The sequence below is a fragment of the Sinocyclocheilus anshuiensis genome, unplaced genomic scaffold (assembly GCF_001515605.1).
Source record: "Sinocyclocheilus anshuiensis isolate Anshui unplaced genomic scaffold, SAMN03320099.WGS_v1.1 scaffold478, whole genome shotgun sequence".
In the NCBI taxonomy this organism is placed as follows: domain Eukaryota; kingdom Metazoa; phylum Chordata; class Actinopteri; order Cypriniformes; family Cyprinidae; genus Sinocyclocheilus; species Sinocyclocheilus anshuiensis.
In genome coordinates this window covers 540,565-559,973 of record NW_015542376.1, presented here as the reverse complement: position 1 = coordinate 559,973, position 19,409 = coordinate 540,565, and the positions used below count along the sequence as shown (strand labels likewise).

At 37.5% G+C, this 19,409-nt stretch overlaps 1 protein-coding gene across 1 annotated transcript in view; it reads left to right on the top strand.

Annotated features, from left to right (window-relative positions):
* LOC107692312 (voltage-dependent N-type calcium channel subunit alpha-1B-like) overlaps positions 1-19,409 on the top strand; it is a 94,701-nt gene that overhangs the window by 71,040 nt on the left and 4,252 nt on the right. The window contains exons 11-27 of the mRNA XM_016491297.1: positions 42-154; positions 575-706; positions 4,088-4,160; positions 4,264-4,381; positions 4,719-4,786; positions 4,929-5,035; positions 5,490-5,552; positions 8,452-9,114; positions 9,790-9,959; positions 10,652-10,778; positions 10,962-11,091; positions 11,926-11,985; positions 12,460-12,566; positions 14,621-14,632; positions 15,501-15,521; positions 17,613-17,709; positions 18,955-19,115. Coding sequence (XP_016346783.1) covers positions 42-154; positions 575-706; positions 4,088-4,160; positions 4,264-4,381; positions 4,719-4,786; positions 4,929-5,035; positions 5,490-5,552; positions 8,452-9,114; positions 9,790-9,959; positions 10,652-10,778; positions 10,962-11,091; positions 11,926-11,985; positions 12,460-12,566; positions 14,621-14,632; positions 15,501-15,521; positions 17,613-17,709; positions 18,955-19,115 — 2,222 coding nt within the window. The remainder of the gene's footprint in view (positions 1-41; positions 155-574; positions 707-4,087; positions 4,161-4,263; positions 4,382-4,718; positions 4,787-4,928; positions 5,036-5,489; positions 5,553-8,451; positions 9,115-9,789; positions 9,960-10,651; positions 10,779-10,961; positions 11,092-11,925; positions 11,986-12,459; positions 12,567-14,620; positions 14,633-15,500; positions 15,522-17,612; positions 17,710-18,954; positions 19,116-19,409) is intronic.

The window sequence follows — 19,409 nt, the reverse complement described above, 5'->3', positions numbered from 1 at the left end:
TCGTATAACTGAGAGGTTCTTGGTGATTCTTGATTTCTCAGGTAATTGTGGGAAGTATATTTGAGGTGGTGTGGGCAGCGATCCAGCCTGGTGCATCTTTTGGGATCAGTGTTCTGAGAGCCCTGCGCCTGCTCCGTATTTTTAAAGTAACCAAGTAAGTAAATGAATACACTGCTGATTTGTGAATGCTTTCAAACTTGGGTTGGGCCAAAACAATCACATATCTAAATATTGCAACTGATATTGCACTGATACTTCAGATCAGAAATTCCTGATACTTCAGACCCAAACCGCATGACCGAGATTTTTTACATAAAGTACTCCCTGAAACTAGCGTTTAATAAATCTTTACATGTTGTCCATCACAAATGTTTAAAACTAATGAATACTATTTTAATATTATTTATATTATATTTTTTATTCATATATTCCTTATATTTTTTAAATATAACTACATATATAATATACAAATATGTGTGTATATTTACGTATACTTCAAAATTAATAAAAAATATATTTTTTAATAAAATGTTAATTCTATGTGTTAATTCTCTCACTCTCTCTCTCTCTGTAGGTATTGGAACTCTTTGCGGAATCTTGTGGTTTCACTGTTGAACTCCATGAAGTCCATCATTAGCTTGCTCTTCCTCCTCTTCCTCTTCATCGTAGTGTTTGCCCTGCTAGGCATGCAACTCTTCGGGGGCCAGTGAGTGATTTCTGAAATGTTCCTCCATTGTTCTAGCCGTTTCTGCCCAATTCCCCCTCTGGAATAAAGAAATAAATTGTATTTCTTCTGTTGAAATTTTTTTTATTTTATATGCCCAATATTCTCCACCAAACAATGTGCAACTTAAAAGGTATAGACAACCTGGGCCATGCACTTTTTAAATAATTAATAGGCATAACCTTTTAAAATGCTCATGGTTCACATAACTACAATCACTTAAAAGTGACTGTGCCAGGCAAGAGCAGATTCTGTAAAGATGCTGGAATTGTAAATCTGCATGCATCCTTATGCCTTATGACCACAGCAGGCCTGCCATGAAGCTCTGATAGAAGTTTCCATAACACCCCTGTGGCATCTGCTTCAGATCAGTTTTCTGGAGCTGATCTAAAGTCTGACTGCATGTTTGATGTGTCTTCTGTTGGACTGAGATCAGCCTAGGCTCCATCTGCTGGGGTACTGCTGACTTATCCATGAACAAAACTGGTCACAACATGTGCTTAATTGTGCAGTCTCATTTATGTAATGGGGTTGTAAAATGTGTCCTACTGTCAAGTGCAGTTTTGGTGACACATTTTAATAGTCTTAAATTTGAGTCGTTGTTGAGAAGAGAAGCTCTGGAGAGATTAGTATTTTCCTCAGCTTTCCTGGACACTGGCTGCATCAAAAATCTGTCAGTTCTTGTGAATAAGTAATTACTTCTCAGCCATTAAAAAATTACTTTCTATATAGAATGAATGTGTGTAGTATGAATGTAATCCGGACGTACTACATTCGTCATTGTCAAATGACCTACCAGCATCAGTTGTGTCGCTTCACTGCTATTCACAGATCCTCTCCCGTGGCCTCATGGAATAGTAAATTGTCCATTGGATGCACATTTCAGATTCTTGCAGGAAGTAGTAAGTCATCCAGGTACTTTTTGCTTCCCATTTTATGAATACTGTGAATTCAAACTACTCTTTTCATATAGCCACTAAATTGACTATACTGTACACATAACCACTAAAAGTATTATTGTTATTATTATTATTTTTTAAAATGTTGTTATTATTTAGTCTGTTTCTGTTGCCACCTTAAATCAATTAAATCAGAATTTCAGTATATCCATCCATCATCTTCTCCCTTCTTTTCTGCAATCCTTCTGCCCTCGTGCCAACTCTTGTGAGCAGAGAGAGTGATACAGCATGCCAACAGGGATTTAGATCTCTACTGATTATGCAGTGTGTCTGCTTGCTTTAATGAAGGGCACCCCGCTGACAACAAGCGCGATGAATGAAAGCTTTAGTCGTCATCCTTCCTCTTTCTCTCCCTTTTTAGTGGCATTAGGCTACATGTAACCAATACAGTGTAGCTAGCAGTCAGTTATAAACTGTATCTGTTAAATACTTTTACTTCAAATAAATGTTTATTTTATTTTATTTTTGCCTTTTTTTTAAAATCTGGAGTATAGTAATAATGTTAATTTTAGCATTGCAGTATGAGTGTTCACCATCTTATAAACGTGAGTTCTGCACAATTCCGTTGCGCTCCATCCAGCTGCTCTTAATGGCAGAACGCGTTCTGTGTGAATGCCCGTGAGTCATCACAGCCAGACCCTGTGTCTAAAGGAAGAAATGCATATTCAAGAGTCAGATGGGAAATGGTACCCATGAGTCATTCTGCCCTTCCAAATAAAGATCACATGCACTAGTAGAACTATTTTTAATTTGACAGCATTTATGATCTTCATTCGTGTTGATGTGTTCTGATAGGTGGTCATCTTGTGCATGTTGTGATGTCAGTGTACATGCACATCTCCCATAGGCTGTGATGTAATCAGGGTTTAAAGCCTGCAGGGTCTGATGGTATTAACTCACCTGTCTGTATTTGTTGGCTGTGTTTTTAAGGTCTTGCCTAATGCCCCTAGAGTTTGTTAAATTGCTGTCATGCAGATTACCAGTGAAAGTATTGGAGTTGTAGAGGGGATTGCAGAGTACGAGCATAAACATTCAAGTGGTTTGAAGAGACTTTCTAATTTAGTCTTTGATCATTGAGTTTTTTTGACCCCTGTCTGTGCCTGTTAAAATGCTCTGAGTGAAGTGGTTATTTTAATTCTTGTGTTTCAGAGAAATGTCTGCGGTTGATATAACCAACTTGGTATGTAAATTAGATTAATTATTTGAGATCTTTCCCTCCAGCAGAACATCCTGTCAAATGAGCCTCTGTCAACGTTTTCATCCTGTTTTTTGTCTTTAGTTTTGAGGGCCCAAGGGCCCTGAGGCACAAAGTTGCTCAGGTTTGTTCTCTGAAGTGTTTGCATGTGTAGGTATGAAATACATTTGCACAAAACTGTTAGACGCTTCCCTGGCGATTACAAAATAATTTTTATTCTTTGTCAATTTTTGCATTTACAGTTCTGTGTAATCAATCATATTCTAAGCTTCTTATACTGTATGAGTGAACAGCATTTTGTTTTGTGTGAGGATGCAATAATGCATCTACTGCAGCTTCTGTTGAAAACCTCGTTATGTTTAAGATGTAAGGCTAATGCACACATCCCACGACAAGCCAGTACTGAATGATACATCCTTTCCACCATAATTCACTGTTGTGAAAGCAGGCGTGCTCTGAATCTCCTTTATGAATGGATGAGTCACCAATGTGTTCTTGTGTTTCCATTGAAGGCCAGACTGTGAAAGGCAATTTGGAGAGAGTTAAAGATGGCAGGACTGAAAGAGAACTCTGAAATCTAAAAATAAAATGCTAGAAAGGAAGAGAGTGATAGGGATGGATCAAAAAAAGAAGAAAACTGATCCTCCAGTTCATTTAATCTGAGGCAAGGACAAATATTTCTTGCCTCGCGTGCAAGAGGTCATGAATCTGAGCCTGGCTCGACTGACAGTTTGTCATTATATCAGAAATGGAGGCGTGTGGCTGAATGTTATTTGATTTCAATGGAATTGTGGGTGTGAGAGCATCCATTTTTTTGCCTGACATCTATGTTATTAAAGTTTTTAGGGGGTTGAGATGAAAGACAGGGGTGCCAAAGCCCTTCTAGATAGAGATTAGGGTCTCTGTGTTTAGCGTTTTCATCCAGAAGGTGAATGAGAAATTAAAATAAAGCTAAAAACAAGCCATATCTCATTTGAGTATGAATGTTACACTGTTCTTAACATTCAAGCCCATAAATGACTGATGATAAGTGCCGTGCTCAAGGGTACAAATGATGGTAAAACAGAATTTTGATCCTAGTAACTCAGTATCTTTGTTTTGACAGCCCTGCGATTAAAGCAAACCAGAACTGACATCAAAATCTTCAGTGTACCTCTGAAGCCTGTTTTACACCAAGTGCACTGAAGCTCTCTCTCTCGTCCCAACCAGGTTTAATTTTGAAGATGAAACTCCCACTACAAACTTTGACAGCTTCCCTGCAGCCATAATGACAGTCTTCCAGGTATACTTTATTTTAATTAGGCCTTATGAATGTTTAATGTGTTTTTTCATGTATTAAACTATAAGACTGTTTGGTGTTCTTGACCTGTTTATGCCTCTTGCAGATTTTGACAGGAGAGGACTGGAATGCAGTGATGTATCATGGGATAGAGTCCCAGGGTGGCGTCCGGGGTGGAATGTTCTCTTCAGTCTACTTCATTGTTCTTACACTGTTTGGAAACTGTATCCTGTCCTACATTTGTTCACATTGTTGGGGCATCAGGGACAAGACCTTTTGAAATGCATCTACATTAAAAAGTTCAACATATGGAAAATCAAACAGTGAATATTGTCAGAGGCAAAGAAAATTGTTAAAATAAATACTGTATATTTTAAGTTTATTTATTCAAGAAAAAAAAGTTTTAGACATTTTAATGGAAGAAAGTAGATAAAAAAATTCAGTCGAATTTCTTGGAATTATTGATAAAATGTAAAAATGTAATCTGTTTTAATACAAATTGAGTGTATATTGAATGAAATGCAATATGAAATACAAACAGTTCTCTAACCTGATAACTAGACACACTTCTCAATGTATTCTTGGCCATCGCTGTGGATAACCTTGCCAATGCACAGGAGCTGACAAAGGTAAAGCTTCCTGTCGCCTGATTTATGATCATTTTATTTATTTATTTATTTTTGTTATCACGCTTACATTGTCACAAAACACCATGAGAATGTAGGTTTCTTTTATCCTAATCTTTCATTTCTGCAATGCCCATGCTTTCAGGATGAAGAGGAACAAGAGGAGGCAGCGAAGAAGAGCATGGCTCTTCAGAAGGCCATGGAGGTGAAGGAGGTCAGCCCAATGTCTGCTGCCAACATCTCAATAGCAGCGTAAGAGTCTGCCTTTTTTCCCCTGTATTTTTTCTTACCCAGCCTTGCGCTATGAAACTTTTCCTCTGTCCATGTGCACTGTAACTGTTATTTGTTACTTCTCTTTTACGTTTTTTTGTGATTGCTTGATTGTTTATTCAGTCAATGTCAGTGTGACCCTGACCTCCTTTTAAACCTGCTCTGTGTAGTCTGTTCTACATAAGTGTGTTGCTTTAGGGTGATATGTTATATCAAATCAATGTTATTATAGTTTAATTATGTCATCTGCAGAGATAGTTATTATGGTGCCATATGCTAATTTAGCCTGAAAGCTTCTGCAAGGTAAAAAACTCAAATTACTGACAGGTGGACAGACAGAGTGACATCACTCTGACTGCCATCTGCTCCCTCGGCACTTTTTTCATTTGTGTTTGTGTCTCATTCTTTTGTTTTTGTTTTTGTTTCACATGTGCAGTTTTGTAAAGCAAAATCGAGATGCAATCTCTCGCAGGTCTTCAGTCTGCAGCGTTCACTCACCGTGAGTTTTGCTCTCACTTACAATAATCCTCTCCTCTCCTCTCTTCTCCTCTCCTCTCCTCTCCTCTCCTCTCCTCTCCTCTTCTCTCCTCTCCTCTCCTCTCCTCCCATACTCCTCTCCTCTCCTCTCCTCTCCTCTCCTCCCCTCTCCTCTTCCTGTTTCTATTCCTATTCATATTCCTTGTTCCTATATCTCTACCTATTCCAATCTCCTTAAAGCTTTAATCCTCTCATTGTTTTTCCTTCTCTGTCTTTTTGGTTGTAGCTCATCTCATTGATTTTGGGGGATGATCATAGCATCAATTTTAGTAGTAAACAAATGCTTTCATACAAAATACGATTAATCAACATTGTCCGTCCCAGCACCCTTTTATTTAATTACAGCCATGCATGTCTACATGGCTGGTGTTAGTATGGTTAGTAGTTGATTTCCTTATTTTAGTGCTCTTTAAAGACAACTACACTCCCGAAGTTAGAACTAGAAAAGGAACGTTTGTCAAGGCAAACTTTGAATGTTGGCTTGACAGAATGTTGTGTGAAAAAAATGTTGTCTGTTCTGTTGTTTGAAAAAAAAAAAAACTTGGGCAAAAAAGATTTAGGGTTTATATAGTTATATATACTGTATATACTGTAGTTAATATTTGCTAGCATGTTGCTAGACAGTGGCTTAGATGTTTTAGATGGTTGCTAGATTGTTGTTAAGCAGTTGCTATAGTATTCTGGGTGGTTGCTAGGTTGTTGCTACAGGATGGATAGATGGATGGATAGATAGATAGATAGATAGATAGATAGATAGATAGATAGATAGATTTTTATAGAGAATAAACAAAGAGAGAAAGACAGACAGAAAACCAAAGAAAGAAAGAATTAATGAATGAATGAATGAATATATGAATCTTTAACACCAGGTTAGGAAAGAAATTCAGAGACATTAATTAGAAAGCCCACAAATATTGTTAAACCATTAGATTGGTTTCATTATTTTACACTACATGTGGGTACTTAGAGCTTGTTATTTCTTCTTTACATGGTCTCCCTTTGTCCTTAGATAGATGTATGATATATGTGAAGGCACTGAGAGCCTCCAGCACTTTGATTACATCATTTTGATAGTGGTTAACTTTTCCAATATGAATGAAGGCCAAGCTAAACAGAGCAGTCTGGGTGTGCTGTCTGCAAGCTTCAGTGACTATTTGGATCAACGGCCTTTGCAATGTGTGGTTTTGGGCTGTGTGTGTGTGTGTGTGTGTGTGTGTGTCTGGCCTGCGCTTTCTCTGTGTTTGCGATAATCATTGGCTGTCAGTTGTGCTGTACACTGGCAAGTCTCCCCTGGCATTAATCTATTACCTGCACTTCCCCACAGCCTGCAATTTCCTCCAGAGAGACGTTCAGACAGACAGATGGACAGACGGGGCATGCAAGAGATAGAATGGCACTTTTTTCACCAAGAAACAGCACAATCATTTGGTGCATGGAAAGTATATTAAAATCTACGGGTTCATGTTGTTTGTCTCTGTTACGTTTTCCTTTCTCTCTAGTTGTTCTTTCCTTCTCTCTTGACTTCTTTTCATATAATGTGCTTGTTTGTCTTTAACCTGTCTGTCGTTTTTGTGTTGTGCGAACCTGAATGTATCTCTAAGGAGTTATGTCTACACTCCATGTCGTCGCTTTGTGAGGTATAGTGACACAACTCAGGATGCTATTGTTATTTTTGTTTGACTTTAGTTGTTTTTATCATTAGTACATGCTATTAGCGCATCATTAGGACTTCTGAGTCCCTGTAGTCCCATGATGCTCTTTGTCCCCTCTTAACAATGGAACAGCATTTGGTGTTGGACGTAAGCGAAATGCATGAGTCACAGAGCATGACATACAGATTATACTGAAACTGTACTGTATGTAGAAAAACCTCTATGCCAACCACTGTTCCACTCGAATTCTTGAGAACGACCAGTAAGAATTTCTCCTTATGTGTTACACAGAAGAAATAAAGTCATACGGGTTTGAAACAGCATGAAGGCGAATAAACATGTGACAGCACTTTCATTTTTGGGTGAACTTTTCTTTTAAAGTGGCCATAACTTACAGAGTTTAGTTTAGTTTAGTCATTTTTGTTTATCATTTTGTCCCTTTGAAGTCCAGAGTAGCTGATTGTTTGTCTACTATACCTTTAAGAATTAAAGAATGACCTGTGACTTTAAGATGTACAACCTATATTTGGATTATAGTTTTTTTACCGTTTACTGTTTTACTTATTTACTATTACTATTATAGTATGTAATAATGTTTTAAATTAACATTTATTTTTGTACTGTTTAGTTTTCATGTTAAATTGTTTGTTTTAGTCATTTTTTTATGTGCTTTATCATTTATATTGGTTTTTATTTAAATATTTCTATAAAGCTTTATTTATTTTTATTTCAATTTTAGTACTTTTTTAATACTGCCATAGCAACAAGTTTTAGTCTAATGTGAAACTCTCATGATGTCATGAAGATTAAAGGGATAGTCCACCCAAAAATGAAAATTCTGTCATAATTTATTCATATGAATAATAAAAAAATTTATTTTGAAGAATGTTGGTAACCAAACAGTTTCGGTTCCCATTGACTTCCATTGTATGGACAAAAAATACATTGGATGTCTATAAGAATTCATATGGTTACCAATGTTCTTCAGAACATCATCTTTTTTACACAGAAAAAAGTAAGTCAAGTTTGGAACAACATGAGGGTGAGTAAATCATGACAGAATTTTCATTTCTGTGGGTGTATTATCCCTTTAACCATGATCAGTGTGATTTCGAGTGGTCAACAGTGGTGGGCTCATGGATGTGGGTGTTATCGGAGTAAATACGTAGTGATGTGTGTAATTCAGGTGAATATTCTCCCGTCCCTCAGTAAAGAGCAGCAGAGGTCACTGCAGAAGTTGTCCATATGGGAGCAGCGCACCACCCAGCTGCGTAGACACAACCTGCGCAACAGCAGCGAGACCCTTTACAATGAACTAGAGCCTGAAGAGCGTCTACGTGTGTCTTCAGCGCTCCATCTGCGGCCCGACATGAAGACCCACCATGATCGTCCACTTGTAGTGGAGCACAGAGATGGCACAGGGGACAATTCCAGGACTGACACCGATGGAGACACTCCAGACTGTCAGCTGTCCTCTAGCAACCCAAGGAAGCACCATCGATGTCGAGGAGAGAACGGAGATGCTGAAGAGGGGAGGCACCATAGACACCACAGCCGAAACAGAGAGCATCAGGACACCCTGCACAGCAGCAATCAGGATGGAGGACACAGGAACCACCACACGGCTGGTTCTCCTGAGGAGGGCATAGGGTTGGAGGAGAGAGAACACAGACACCACCATTCTCGCCGATCCAGGGAGGTCAACGGGAATGGCAACGGCACGATTGGTAATGGAGGCAGAGGCGAGGGTGGGATACGAGGTCACAGAGAGGGCGAAGGAGGGAATGGAGAAAGGAGGAGACTCCGGCCACGTGTTAAAGCCCAGTTCACACTGGATGGAGAAGAATGCAGGGAGAACGGTGGAAAACACAGGTACATTCTCAGACTGTATGGCGGCCTCAGAAACTATTTGGACACTTAAAGGGATAGTCCACCCAAAAATACAAATTCTGACATCATGTACTCACCCTCATGTCTTTTCAACCTGTATGCATTACTTTTTTCTGCAAAAATAAAAAATAAATATATAAAAATTCTGACATCATGTACTCACCCTCATGTTTTTTTCAACCTGTATGCATTTATTTTTTTCTGCAAAAAAATTTAAAAAAATTGTTAAATTCTCTGACATCATGTACTCACCCTCATGTTTTTTCAACCTGTATGCATTTCTTTCTTTTTTTTGCAAGTCTCTGCTTGAAAAAAATCTCTGCTGCTTTTCTTTAAAATACATGACATTACTTTGATGTTTTGTTTTTTAATGCAATGTCATTCATCATTTAATGTGAGACATTTTGACATGTACATGCTGAATAGACTGACATTAAATGCATGATCAGACATGGCATTTTTCCTCAAATTTCATTGTTGCTTTGATCTGCATGTACTTTGCAAAGCATTAGGCAGCACTTTGAGATATATTGAGTATGTATGTTGGATATACAGTGGGTACGGAAAGTATTCAGACCCCCTTCAAAAAGAGTGAAAAATTGAAGGGGGTCTGAATACTTTCCGTACCCACTGTATATATATATATATATATTACAGGGGCAGACCAACAGGAACAGACAGCCTAGCCACCAGCCCTCTCCGGTCTCCTACTGAAGAGAAGCCAGAAGACAAAGATAATTTAAAAAACAGCACCAGAGTGGGCCCAACCGGAGTCAACATTCCTGTCACCATAACTGCCCCACCAGGAGAGACTACAGTCATTCCCAGTAAGTATTTTTTTTTATCTCCTGCTTGAATAATATGAGCACATTTTGCCAAAAATAACATATCAATTGAATAATTTGACTAGTGACTTTTTAAAATAATTAGTCATATAAATAAATGAACTTTTCCACGACATTCTAATTTATTGAGATGCACCTGTATTTTACATATATACATTTTTTGTAATACAAAAGGAGATTTCTAGAAGAATGTCCAAGCTGCCACCAGTGGATGCAAAAATACCATAATAAAAGTGTTCCATGCAACCCTAAAAAATAAGTTAAAGATAACAGCAGCCTAGGCATTATGCTGAATTACTAAAGTGTTTTGAGTGACATGAGGGTAAATACATGGTATATTTACACAATACATGGTATATATACAGAATATTTATTTTTGGTTGCATTATCCCTTTAAGTATTATCTACTATCTACATAATCATGTAGCACCGCTAAAAAGATGGCAGCATTGAATGCTTAAAGGGGTCATATGATGCTGCTAAAAAGAACATTATTTTGTGTATTTGGTGTAATGAAATGTGTTTATGTGGTTTAAAGTAAAATAAAAAACACATTATTTTCCACATACTCTCCAAAGAGAAAGGAAAAATTGAAATCGCATCATATGACCCCTTTAATTGACACTTGTGACATTCTCTCCTCATCTTTGCTCTAATGATCATCTGTTTGACAGTGAACAACATTGATGGTGACAGTCTACTGCTGAATGAGGAAAAGAAGGATCTTGATGAGCTAAATCAGAATGCGCCCAAACACATTCTGCCATACAGCTCCATGTTTGTGTTTGGTCCAACTAACCCGTGAGTTAAACCCCAAATATTATGTTGCATTATTATGTTGCAGAAAACTCTTGAGGAGAGATTTTAAATATGTATCACATATATTACTTGCCTCAATTTGCTCAGAATTAGCATTTAGTTGTAGGCTAAACGTACCTGCTAAATGTTGTGAATAAGTGTTGTTTCTTCATGTTGTCTCTACAGAGTGAGACGGCTGTGTCATTATGTGGTGAACCTACGGTACTTTGAGATGTGTATCCTCACAGTCATCACCATGAGCAGCATCGCCCTCGCTGCTGAAGACCCTGTGCAGGCCAATGCCCCGCGTAATGATGTAAGACACACAGACCTACCTGGAAATGTCAGGAAATGTAAAATCTGTAATTTCCAAATCTGAAAAAGTCAATATATATTTTTACATATATTATTTTCATGTAAGTTATACAATTTTTGTCTTTTTCATATCAGTTTTTTTTTTTTTTTTAGCTATAAAATCCAGCAAACGCTGATCTCATTGACACTGTCTTTCACTGTAAGCTGGGGTTATGACATCAGTGGTGTTTACATAACTCAAGGACATTCCTGTAGGGCAGTATGGCAGCCCTTGTCTGAACTGTCATGCTGAGGGTTGTCACTAGCCCCACTTGACTTGCTTTTGCACCATATTTTTATTTCGGGACAGCCCGTGAGCAGTCTTAAGCACCTCGTGCCACCGCATTAGCCCATAAGCGTAGCTTATTAAGCAATGCTCTCTGAATTACAGAGAATTATGTGTAACCATGTCTCCAAGAATCCTATAGTTTCCAAGAATCCTATATTGATTCACTGAGCATCATCGGCTTGTACAATGATTCTCTGCTTTCAGTATTTCCCAGCTGTTCATGTGGGAGGAATGAAAGATAGGAAAAATAAATGAGTATTTATTTGAAACATCTATTTTTGTCTCTCAGAAAATACAATGTACATCATGTCTGTTCTGTTTGGGAGATTATTGAATTACTCACTGAATCATAGCTGCAGTGGGGCCAAACACTATGGTTTATTCTGAGATTTTTATATTATTTATGGCATCATCCACTTTCCTTTGCTCAAATGGTCTGTGGGACTTCAGAAATATGAAGAAAATAACTGCTTATTTCTAACTCCTTATTTCTTGTGGTTTCCTCAGGTGCTGAAATACCTAGATTACGTCTTCACTGGTGTGTTCACATTTGAGATGGTTATAAAGGTAAAAACAACTGCCGTTCATCTATTTTTTTTTTAAACTTGCAATATTAAATAATATTGATTTTAATTTTTTTAAACAGTTTATTCACACTACCCTTCAAAAGTTTAGGGCTTCTATGATTTTTAATGTCTCTTGAAAGAAGTCTCTTATGATCACCAAGGCTGCATTTGTTTGATCAAAAATACAGTAAAAGCTGTAATATTTTTAAATAGTATTACAGTTTAATATAAATATTATTACAATAATAAGAAAACAGTTGTGCTGCTTAACATTTTTGTGGAAACTGAGATGCATTGTTTTCAGGATTCTTTGAATCTTTAATAGAAAGTTCAAAAGAACAGCACATTTTTTAAATAGAATATTTTGTAACATTACAAATGTCTTTACTGTCACTTTTGATCAATTTAACGGGTCCCTGCTGAATAGAATCAGTAATTTTTTTTGTTCACCCCTTTTTTGTCTTCTCCCTTCTAGATGATCGATCTTGGGCTGCTGTTGCATCCTGGGTCTTACTTCAGGGATCCGTGGAACATACTGGACTTCATTGTAGTCACCGGTGCTCTGGTGGCCTTCGCCTGCTCGTGAGTGGCTGTTTTTGTAATTCTGTCAGAGTGGAGCAGACAGAGCGGTCAGAAGAGCAGGCTGTCAGTTCAAATCCAGCAAGAGAGCATTCAGTCGAAAATGACGGAAACAGGATGTGACTGTCTGCTGTTTAGTATCTGGTGTGAGATGGAGCTCTGTGATGAGGGGAAGTGTGGCATCTGTGTATAGTTCGGTCTTTGGAACTGATCGGTTTAACGTGCATCTGTTTTTTTTTTAGCTCATAATAGGATTGTGCATAGCACGCATAGAATTGTGCATAGCACGGGTGCTAATGATTCGGGTTTAGTATTTCCCACAGGAGCTGAGCCAGACAGTCGCATTTCCCAGCTGTTTGCTTTTAATTCTTATTGTTCGTGACCCATCCATGATAATTAGCAATGATTTCCTAAATGTGCTGTTACTCTTCTAGTTGAATCAATTTATAATTTTAAAAACAGAAATGAAACCGCAATAAAATCCACTCACGTAAAAATAAAATAGACTCACATTAAAGGAATTGTTCACTTAAAGATGAAAATTTGCTGAAACTTTACTCACCCTCAAGCCCTCAAGATGTAGATGAGTTTGTTTCTTCATCAGAACAGATTTGGGGAAATTTAGCATTGCATCACTTGCCTCACCAATGGATCCTCTGCAGTGAATGGGTGCCGGCATGAGTCAATGAGTCCAAACAGCTGATAAAAACATCACAATAATCCACAAGTAATCCACATGACATCAATTCATGAAAAATTGCATGTTTGTAATAAATCAATCATTAAGACTTGTTTAACTTGAAACCATCGTTTCCAGCTAAAACATCAAGTCCACTGTCCATAATGTTGCTTTCTCCAGTGGAAAAAGTAATTTAGTCTGAATCAGGAGAGAAATATGCACAGACTAAGCTTTGTTTACAAATGTAAATAACAGTTTATAACAGTTCAAAACAGATCTAAACAAATATGTCTGTGGATTTTGATGTGAAAGGACAACGGGATGGAACTTTTCACTGGAGGAAGCTTTATTATGGATTATGGACTGGTATTTTGGCCAGAAGCCAAATAATTGTGATGTTTTTATAAGCTGTTTGGACTTTCATTCTGACGGCACCCATTCACTGCAGAAGATCCATTGGCGAACAAGTGATGTGATGCTACATTCATCCAAATCTTTTCTGATGAAGAAACAAACTCTACATCTTGGATGGTCTGAGGGTGAGTACATTTTCAGCAAAGTTTCATTTTTGTGTGAACTGTTCCTTTAAAGTAGATATCTGAGCCATATAGAGAGACCAGAATATTGTAGAGTCTTGGGTACTTGAGCCACTAAGTAAATTTCCTTCATAGCAATGCCATTGCCACCCACAACACTTTAGCAATGGCATAGCAACGTGCTAACAGCCACTCAGAACACTTAGCAACCATAGAGCATCACCATGGCAACCAGGGAGGTGAGTGTAACGGAGGCCAGCGATAAAACTGTGCAGGTAAAACCTCACTCCCCTGATCTCAAGAGATGCACTAGCAACTGACACTAGAGGTTGCGGTCTTTAGCCTCCTTGTTAGTGCGTCCGCCTCCCATGCTGGAGACTCGGGTTCGAGACCCACTCGGAACAAGAACGAGATGTGGTGGTGAGGACCCGGGGGAGAGGAGTTACATATATATATTGAACAAGTGTAAAACCAAGATAGTTCAAATGTAATATTTTTTTTTAGTTTTAATAAAAAACAATGCCTACATAAAAGTGCCTGTAGTTGAAGAAAGGAGTACTTAGGGTGGTATCAGCTCTGGTTTCAGTGCACTGTTGTATATTGATTATAAATGTATCTCATACTGTGTTCTGCTCTTTCTGATTCTCTTGTGTTTGTCTCACTTTAACTGTTGTAATCTTCTTCTCTCTCCTGTGCTGATCTTCAGTAGTTGATAGCAAGCTTTTGTCCTGTGGGCTTTAATGTTTCTCATTTAGTTTTTTCTTTCTCCATCTTTCTTTCTCTGTCTCTCTCTCACTTTCTTTATCTGCCCTGTCCTTCCCTCTCGCTTGCATTGCTTTCAGGAGCTTCATGGGGTACGCATTTGTTATTACCTGCTTCCTGTGTATCTGCCTGAGTATGAGTGTGTGTTTGTGTGGATAAGGAATCGCTAGACCAGTGCAACATATTCACAAGATTTGTGAAACTGCACTTCTGTAGACCACGATTGGGCATGAATTCTTAAACTCAATACACTTCATCAACTAAATATACCTGAGGTATTTGCCAGTTGTTCATTATTTAATCTGTATCCATAAAGAAGCCCAACATAATACATTTAATATATTTTAAATGTAATTGTTAGAAAGACAAAATGACACTTGCTGATGTAAGATAAAAGACACACCAACTGTCTACTAAGGAAAACATCAGTTATGACTTGCGCATCTTTTATTTTTAAATGTGTTCATTTTTATTTCATTTTTAAAATTCAGATATATTTTACTTGCTGTACACAATCAGCATCTATCACCAGGACTTGCATGAACCTTCATGCATGTACTTTCTTATAGTGTGTGTGTGTGTGTGTGAGAGAGACATTTGCCAGTCTGTAACCTTTTCACTTTTGTGATTTTTATCACAGTTCCGTGTTGCGACGTCTCTATATTTACTGCTCAAAGTGATTTATCTTGCAGAGATGTTACAAACAAACAGTAACTAATTATACCTCACTGCATCATGTCTTTTATTATTATAATGGTTTATTGTGCACTGGAGTTGCTTTGATGCTTTTTAATCTTTCTTTGCTGTTCCACAGTGTTTCCGCTCAATGAAAGCTCTCTTCCGTTCTGATCTCATTTAATCTCATTTAATGCTTATTCTATGTCTGTGATGCAGCTTATTATGTGTGTGTTTCTATGTTTGTGCATATGTGCATGGTTTTTCATCGGTTTCCCTCGTCAGATCGCAGCAAAGCGTGACCAGGTGGGGACAGTCTATATGTATAAAAACATACACTTTATCCCCCAACCTCCCCACGGACCACTCCAAACTCACAACCCTTCAACTCTTCCTCAGCCTTTGTAGAAAAGGATGGACCTACTTTTAACCTTGACTTGACCTCTGACCTTTGAAAGGACTTATAGAAACTACTACTCCTACTGTTTCCAGAGGACAGCCACCTCTAATGCTTAGTCAAACAAAAGCTCAATTACTGATAATTACTATTAAATTATAGTCAACAACAACAAAAAAAAGTCAGATCCTGCATATATCCTGCAAATTGCAGGAGTTCTGTAAACTGCTTGATGAGATAATAAATATATTTTTGCATATTATTTTATATATATATATATATATATATATATTCAATATGAAATTTACATTGTAAAATACATTATGAAATATAAGTCATGAAATCATATAAATCATTTGTTGCATTGAAAAGTATTTGTTTTACTGAATTTTATATAATTTGATGCAAAAAAAAAATAAAAATAATAATAATAAAATTAAAATGTTTTATTAATATTACCACAAAACATTTTCCCCCATTAATTAATAAAATATTTGGTGAAAATTTTGCTTAATTTTCACAAATACAATGTCACAATGGAAATTATAATTTAAATTTTTTATATAATTTCTTGTGCTTTCATTTAATTTTGGGCTGCAATTTGACCTGGATTTGCAATTGACCTTTGTATCAGGGTGCAGGTGGCTTTACCCTGTCACAAACATTAAGCAGAACCACTTCAGCACTGGACCTGTGTGATGGGTGCTTGAAGACAGATGGTCCTCTGAAATCTATGGGAGTATAGTTGAGTGTCTCATTGGGCAGAGATCCACATGCACCCCTGGGGTGTGTGTGAGACTTACAGACATTGCATGGACATCGCATGCCAGTGTGATAGAGTCCCAACTCCTCGTGGGAGAGAAAAAGTAAGCAGACAAATCACAGAGCTAAGCTATGACTCCCTAAACCTGGCTTTTTCTTTAGTATCAGGAAGCATACTCCGTATGTTTATTTGCCATACCGAGTATTTGAAATTTTGTATTTTGAATGATGAATGTTTTTTTTAAGACACAAAAAAGCTTAGTGAATTAGTTATCTTAGTTATCTTAGTGAAGCTTGACAGCCTATTTCAGCTGTCAAGGAAATATCTCATCGGTCAGAAAAGACCACTTTTTTTGGATTAAACGGTTGAAATGGAAGTCGTTCTTGTTCATCGACATGTCTGCTGAAGTTTAGAGTAAAAGAGTTTTAAAATAGCCTTTTCTTATCTTTTCAGATGAGTTCCATTCTGTTGAGCTGTGTAATTTCAAATGCCATTCATTGTAAACCTGTCTTACAGCATTCAGTGTCATTGATGTCGACTATCTTCAGTGACTTCATTTAACTTCAAGTCAATCCTGAAAATAAAGCTAAACTGTATGGAACTCGAACAACAAAGCGGCATTGATTATTCAAACTTTAAAAGGATTTATTTTTTATTATTTATTTTCTGTTCAGTTCACTTTATTAGTGTTTCCTTCTAAGCCAGGCATCACTGTTATGAATGTTTATACTTAAGGTTAGAGACTTTTAGCTTGGGCCAGTAAGCAAACAACCAAGAGCACCCTGGCAACCACCAACAACACCCTAGCAACCCTAGTAAGTAAAAATGTTAGCTTCTCAGCATCAGAATATGACTTGGCCAACTGTGGTTTTTACAAAGAGACCATCCCTGCTGAATGGATTGTTTCTTTGTATCTTTTTCTGCTGAATGATTGTTATTTTACAGAAATATTAAATGTTAAATGATAAGTATCATCAATCTCAGAGGTAGGTTTGTTTCTGTAGAATAACCTCCCCTTGAAGGCATGCTTTCTACTAACAAAATAACCTCTAGCTAATGTAATTCTGAATTACATGATGGGCTGGAGGAAGTGATTAGCTTATTAAAATGTAATTGAATTGAGTTCAGGCTTTGTGCATGTGCTGGCAGATGACATCAAAACGCATCAGGTGGGTGTTAAAATGTGTGATTGCAAGCGTGTTTGAAATGTCTCTAAGCCACTGCTTTTTCTTTACAGAGGAACTAAAGGCAAGGACATCAACACTATCAAGTCCCTAAGGGTCCTTCGAGTCCTGAGGCCTTTGAAGACCATTAAACGTTTGCCTAAACTCAAGGTAATGTCCTACTGTCTGGTTCTTAGCCTGCTTAGCTCTTATCTTACTCCTCTGAGAGCATGCAAGTGGAATTAGAGGGTTTTAGTTGTAAAATTACATGATCTGATACAGCAAAGTGAAAGATTATCATTCGTTAGAACCCATAGCAAATCTTTTAGTTTAGATCTATCAGTTCTTGATTCAGTCAGTTGAAATCTTGGCAGTCTACTCAAATAATTAGTAATTAAAGAGATTAATCGCAATGGAAATCGAAAGTCAAGTCAAAATGAATTGTGGGATGCAGTATTCTGTGCATTTTGGCCTGGTTGTGTATGTAAATGTAGTAATCTATGTAATCCGTGAATACGGAAAATTAGCATTCTGCTCACAGTATACAGTACATCCTTAGCATGCCTAGTATGCTATTCTAAACATAACCTATGATATACAGTTGCACAGATAGTACTGTTTCATTTAAATATGTAAAAGATAAATTACATTTTAAATTGGTTCATCTAAATCAGACTAACAAGAGTTTTCTGTTTTTGTGTCAGTGTTTCCCTAGGTACATTATGTGTTGTTTGTGTGGACGTTTTACAAGCAGGGATGATGCCCCTTGTGTAGACCTCCACATTAACTTCATTAACATAATATCTTTGTTTAATCAAATCACACACTTAGGGACACAAACAAATCGTTTTAGAAACACTCACTCTCATTACATGGCTAAATTATACATTTAAACGTACATTTGACACCATCATTTATTCATTTGGCTAAATATTCGTCACCAGTGGCATTAGAGCAAATAATAGACTAATAAATAAAACTGCAGTTTAGCTTAGTTACAATACTAATGCACTGATAAAGCCTCACAGGGCCACAGAGACATTTATTCTGCCTACAGAGATCTTATTAGCATTAATTCCGGAAAAAATACATACTACTCAGGGCTAATAATGATACTCGAAGCACATTAAATTATCAGAAATGACAGAAAAATGAGAAGATTTACATATCCCCCCACTCCCGTTTTATCCTCAGCCTAAGTGCAGTCATGTAGAGCGAGAGGAACAGTAATCAATTAAGACTCTGCCACAGCCTACAATGCTTTCACAAGGGCCTTGTGACATTAACACACGACGACACATTCTACACAGAGGGATTTAATGAAGGTGTGCATTATGGTCTGCTTGTGTTAGGGAGACCCTCCACTCCAGAAGATGTTTGCAGGAGATCTGATTTGTGCTGTTTGTGTGTCCCCAGTCCGTGTTTGATTGCGTGGTGAACTCTCTGAAGAATGTGCTCAACATCCTCATCGTTTACGTCCTCTTCATGTTCATCTTTGCGGTTATTGCTGTGCAGCTTTTCAAGGGGAAGTTTTTTCACTGCACCGATGAGTCCAAAGCCCTGGAGAAGGACTGCAGGTACAGCTGTGCTCTGGCTGGACTGTCGGGATATATTCTACATGATGGAGGGATGGAGGGATGGAGGGAGGGAGGGAGGGAAGAGAAAGAATGAATGGAGAGAAAAAGAAAGGAAATGACTAGGGTTAGATATCGTTTGGGTTTTTTTCGATACCGGTGCCAAATCCATACTTTTATAATGGTTCCGATGCCTAAACGGTGCCTGAACCGATACTTATTAAAAAAGAATAAAATAAAAAAATACAAATTCTCGCAAAAATGATGAATTGGCCATTAGCACTATAAACACACGAT